The sequence below is a fragment of the Colobus angolensis genome, unplaced genomic scaffold, assembly GCF_000951035.1.
Source record: "Colobus angolensis palliatus isolate OR3802 unplaced genomic scaffold, Cang.pa_1.0 Scaffold96, whole genome shotgun sequence".
Classification (NCBI taxonomy): domain Eukaryota; kingdom Metazoa; phylum Chordata; class Mammalia; order Primates; family Cercopithecidae; genus Colobus; species Colobus angolensis.
The window spans coordinates 3,340,183-3,345,782 of record NW_012123598.1 but is presented as its reverse complement, the minus strand read 5'-3'; the positions used below and the strand labels follow the sequence as shown (position 1 = coordinate 3,345,782).

At 50.2% G+C, this 5,600-nt stretch overlaps 1 protein-coding gene across 1 annotated transcript in view; it reads right to left on the bottom strand.

The window, feature by feature from the left end:
- Positions 1-2,258: 2,258 nt before the first annotated feature.
- Positions 2,259-5,600, bottom strand: part of LAIR1 (leukocyte-associated immunoglobulin-like receptor 1) — a 20,728-nt gene continuing 17,386 nt past the window's right edge. Inside the window, exons 4-9 of the mRNA XM_011932597.1 lie at positions 4,228-4,266; positions 3,789-3,917; positions 3,653-3,695; positions 3,527-3,564; positions 3,249-3,301; positions 2,259-2,712 (exon numbers count right to left, since the gene is read on the bottom strand). Of these exons, the coding sequence (XP_011787987.1) occupies positions 2,566-2,712; positions 3,249-3,301; positions 3,527-3,564; positions 3,653-3,695; positions 3,789-3,917; positions 4,228-4,266 (449 nt within the window). The 3' untranslated portion in view covers positions 2,259-2,565. The remainder of the gene's footprint in view (positions 2,713-3,248; positions 3,302-3,526; positions 3,565-3,652; positions 3,696-3,788; positions 3,918-4,227; positions 4,267-5,600) is intronic.

The window sequence follows — 5,600 nt, the reverse complement described above, 5'->3', positions numbered from 1 at the left end:
TAAGTTTAAGGAAAAGTGCTGTGCCTTGATATGCATAGGCAAACATCTCCATAAACCTTTTTAGTGCATTAAGAGCAGCATTGCGCTAGCAAGTCCCACCTTTCGCCCTAACGCGGTTTTCTCCTTTCTCAGTAAACAGAACATACAATCGGGTTTTACACGGAGATGTTCCATTGCCCAGGGACGGGCAGGAGACTGATGCTTTTCTCTATCTCAACCACCAACAACTGCCAAGAGGCCTTCTTCCCTCTTACACTAGTCCTCCTCAGCACAGACCCTTCACGGGTGTCAGGCTGGGGGATGATCAGGTCTTTCCCTTCCCACGAGGCCATATTTCAGACTATCAAATGGGGAGAAACCTTGGACAATAGCTAGCTTTCCTAGGCAGAGGTCCCTGCGACCTTTGGCAGTGTACGTGTCCCTGGGTACTTGAGATTAAGAGAATGGTGATGACTTTTAACCAGCAAGCTGCCTTCAGGCACTTGTTTAACAAAGCACACCCTGCACAGCCCAAAATCCTTTAGACTTTGAGTCACCACAGCACATGCCTCTTGCAAGGACAAGGTTGGGGGTAGGGTCACAGATTAACAGCATCTCAAATACAGAACAAAATGGAGTCTCTTATGTCTACTCCTTTCTATATAGACACAGTAACAGTCTGATCTCTCTTTTCCCCGCAGGGTCTCACGCAGAGCTGTGCCCATTGGAGTCTCCACTTCAGGCTTGTGACTGTTTTGGGGTTTTTGTTTTGTTTTGTTTTGTTTTGAGACAGAGTCTCACTCTGTCGCCCAGGCTGGAGTGCAGTGGCATGATTTCGGCTCACTGCAAGCTCTCCCTCTCGGGTTCACGCTCTTCTCCTGCCTCAGCCTCCCGAGTAACTGGGACTACAGGCGCCCGCCACCACTCTCGGCTAATGTTTTGTATTTTTAGTAGAGACGGGGTTTCACCGTGTTAGCCAGGATGGTCTCGATCTCCTGACCCTCGTGATCCGCCCGCCTCAGCCTCCCAGAGTGCTGGGATTACAGGCGTGAGCCGCCGCACCTGGCCTGCTTTTGTTTTTTAAAGACAAACACAGATTAACCCAAATGAGATTCTGTCACCTCCTAGTGCTGCATAGGGTAATTTTCTGTTTCAATCTGCATTTGGGAGAGTACTGTCTGACCCTACAGGTAGGGTGGATACTCGGATATGCCTCAACCAAACAGCAGGCTCAGTGATTCCTTGGATTTCCTGAGGCGTGTGAGTGTGTGTGGATGTCTGTGTGTGTATGCATGTGTGTGAGAGCATGCATTCCTGTGCATGTATGTGCAGATGTGGACCCGTAGGGTCAGCTCTCTGCCTTCACCCAGCCACACCTCCCTCATTCATTCCTGATACACGCGATTTGTCAGAAAACACTGACACCCACGGGAAGTCCTAAGATGAGCAAATTCAGAATATCTAATGTATCATATCCGTGGTCGTGGGTGCGCTGATGAATTTGTGGCTATCATTGCACAATGTATGCGTATAATGAATTATCACATTTTACGCCTTGAATATGTACAGTCCTGATCAATTAAATTTTAAAAAGAAAACGCTGACACCTCCTTTGTAGGTCTTGTTTCCCACACTCAGCTTTGAACAACTATGAAGGCAGAGACTGGGTCCGAGAGACCTATGCACCCGGGACCAGGCCTGAGGTTGCCAGATGTGAGGTATTCAAAATTATTTATTGATGCACAGAGTAAAGCATGATCCAGAGACCTGGGCTTGGCTCTCAGCTGTGTGTGTATAGCGCAGTCTCAAGGCTAGCTCTTGACTTCTAGGAAGGACTGGGTCAGGAGGGCAGATAATTACAGCAAAGTCTCTGGGGTCATTGGAGGTTCACAGCAGACACCTAGGACAAGCTTGGAGACGGCATCACTGCTCAGGAAATCAGCTGGTTGGCTGTAGTGGGGTCTCTGGAAATAGCCTGACGGCTGTAGCTGAGCCTCTAGAACAGGCAGGTGACTTTAGCTGGGTCTCTGGAAACAGTCAGGTGAATAAAGCTGGGTCTCTAGAAACAGCCAGGGAACTGCAGCTGGGTCTCTAGAAACAGCCAGGGAACTGTAGCTGGGTCTCTAGAAACAGCCAGACAACTGTAGCTGGGTCTCTGGAAACAGCCAGGGAACTGTAGCTGGGTCTCTGGAAACAGCCAGGGAACTGTAGCTGGGTCTCTGGAAACAGCCAGGGAACTGTAGCTGGGTCTCTAGAAACAGCCAGACAACTGTAGCTGGGTCTCTGGAAACAGCCAGGGAACTGTAGCTGGGTCTCTGGAAACAGCCAGGGAACTGTAGCTGGGTCTCTGGAATCAACTGAGAAACTGTCCAAGGAGCTGCTCAGTTGTAGAAGGGACTACCTGGCTAACAAACCTCCTGGATGCTGGTTAGAAACCTCCAGTCTCCAGGTCTTGTCTCCAGGTCAGCTGCCTGGCTGGCTTTCTAGATGAAGATGAGTCCAAGGGGAAGCCTTCCAAATGGCCGCTTCAGGCTTTTCCTAGAGTGACTTTATATCCTCAGGCGCAGAGGCCAGGTGGGCCTGGGGTCAGTGTCTGGCAACAGCTGCATACGTGCAGGACTCAGCCATGGGCTCTGTGGACTGTGGGGACACAGCCTGGGCTGTCCTCCGTGTGAGGGCCCAGTGGTCCAGCTGAGCATACGTCACCTCCTGGGAACTCCCTGCCGCCGGGGCCTGGGAGAGAGAGACCCAGGGTGAGGGAGTGCCTGGTGGAGGGTGAGGTGAGGGGCTGTGGGGCTGGAGCGCTGTGGCGGCCATCTCCATGGGCCCCGAGGACCCTCTCCTGAAATTGCATCCGTGTGAAGAGCCCTCCCACAGGGTATTAGGGTAGGTCTACGTGACAATGAACAAGGCAGAAGGGAAGACTCCTGACTTCCAGGTTGAGGCAAAAGACATCGCGCTTCCGCCCCTCCCCGCCACCCATCCTTGGATCGCTCCCTCTGGGGGAACCGCAGTGTGGAGAGGCCCCTGTGAGAGGAACAGAGGTTTCCTGCCCACAGCCGTGGGAGTGAGCGTCTTGGACGTGGATCCTCCAGCCCACGGGAGCCTTCAGATGCACACAGCCCTGGGCGACCTCTCGACAGCAACCTCAGGATAGACCATGAGCCGGAACCACCCAGCTGAGCCACTCCTGAATTCCCAGTCCAAGGAACTGAGATGTTTTTAAGCTGCTAAATGTGGGAACTTGAATAACTAGGAGGAAGGCTCACCAAGGTGTCCGTCTCTCTGTCCTTCTCAGGAAGTCCATTGACTGTGGCCTTGTCTGGGGGAGAAAATACATGGCCAGTTCTCATCCTTCTGGGAAGGATGTCACAAGGCAAATCTGCCTGAGACCCCCCAGCTTCAGTTGACATCCTGCACTCAATCTGTAATACGACCTTCTAGAATGTTCCCAAAGATTCTTGCCCCCGCCCCCCACATTGCATCTGGATTGGCAAGAAGTTCCCACTTCCCCATCTCAGGCCTGTCCCTCCTCCTCCCCCTTTACCTGCTGTCCTCTCTAGAACATCAACAGCCAGGTCGGGCCTGAGAGGAAAAATAAAAGTGAACCTCAGGGGCAGCCTGGGGGCAGAGGACTGGGTGGAGGTCCAGGAGTCATTCCCAGGGGCCTCACCTCTGCTGTAGCTTCTGCTTCTCATCCTTGCTTCTGGGGGGCCCTGAGGACAGTCGGGGTATGAATTAAGGAGACCTTCTTCCTAGCCTTTCCTGACAGCTTCCCCAGGTCACTCCACCCTGACCCTGAGACCTACCCTGCTTTATCTGATTCTGGCGATGGAGGAAAAAGAGGACCAGAAGGAGGAGACAAAAGAGGAAGACCACTGAGACCCCGATGAGAATATAAAGATGCTCAGCACTCAGGCCTTGGGAAGCAGGTGCAGCTAAGAAAGACAGAAATAGGTTTTCAGCAGTGTGTATTTATTGAGCACCTACTGTATATCACACACATGTCGCGTGTGTGTCATAAACTTACTAACATATAAAATCTCTCAGGTAAATAATAGTCCTGCAGCACAGGGATCGTTATCCCCTTCTTCCACCACAGGGGTCCTGAGTGCTGGGGTCCTCTGCACAGGGACACAGCCGGGGCCATCAGCAGAGTGGGAATCTGACCAACCCCAAAGCCCAACCTCTTTCTCCTTCCCCAGGAGGCACACGCCAGGCTCACGCTCCATAGTCCCCATCACTCACCCTCATTGTGACTGTTGTCTGACGGCCTCTGTGTGGGTCCTGGGAGGGAGGAATTAGAAGGAAGTGGAGTTAGTCCTGAGCTGGACAGAGAAGGCTCTGAGTCCTCCCATGTCCACTGTGGGGATCTCTCTTCACTCCCCAGGACCCTGACTGCTCTTTCTAGACAAGCACCGTCAAGCAGAGTCTTCTGTGATGATGGAAACTTTCTACATCTACTGTCCAGTATGAGAGTCACATGTAGCTATTGATATTCAAATGTATTCAAAGTTGAATGGTGTGAGAAGCCTGCAGCACTGTCTGCATCTCGAGGGTTCAGTGACCCCACGTGCCTGATGCCATCCCTACTGGACGGTGCAGATACAGCGTGTTTCCTGGGCGTGAAGCTGTGGTAGACATCGCTGCTCTCTGCCCTCTGTGGATCTAGGCAGAGACCAAGCACCTGCAAGAAGAGGAAGTGAGACTTTCCCTCCCTGACCTCCTTCTGGATTCCCATCAGAGTGCAAGAATCCCCGTGTCTGATTTTATCTGCCCACACGGCAACCCCCTGATGGGGATGTAACCCGCCCTCCTGTGGGAAGAATCCAAGTTCAGATGTGCTCCTCTTTCCTGAAGCCCTGCAGCTAGGGGGCGGGCGAGTGTGTGCGGCGCCGCCCACGCTCCCTGCGCAGCGCATTGCAGGCCCGCCTGTCATCTCCTCGAACATTCACCCTCCTCTGCACAGTGCACGCCACTACCCAATTCACAGGTAACCAAATGGGGTACTGCGGGGCTCCCCAAAACCCAGGGTCTGAGCCAAGCGTCTCTCTTCCAGGAACAGCGTCCCTGCCCTCCCCCGCTGCCTAGGTAGCATCTTCAATATCCTTCAAGAAAAGCAGACATTCTCTCTTGGAGTATGCTTTCTCTTATGCCTCCTCCAGGTTCCTAGGTCCAGGACACCACCCGTTATTCTACACCATGACTTCCTGGGCTTGGTCTTCATAACATCTGCCACCATTTAAAATGGCATATGTATTGTATATGTGCAATATTATACACTTTATATTATTTACAGCTATATGTATCATGTATTATGCAAATGTATAATATGTAACAAATATATTTTTAAATTATGTAATCTTGACATAGACATATTTAATGTATATAGTGTTAATTGTATATGATTTATAATAACTTACATGTTACATATATTCACTATAACATATAATGTATAATTTATATTAGATCTAAACCTATAATTAAATATAAAATATTTTTTCTATTATAGTTTTATATAATTTATACATAATAGATAATACATGTTTACATTAATACCTACATTTATTAATTATAACAGTTGAAATTTTTTTTTTTTTTTTTTTTTAAATGAGGAAAAT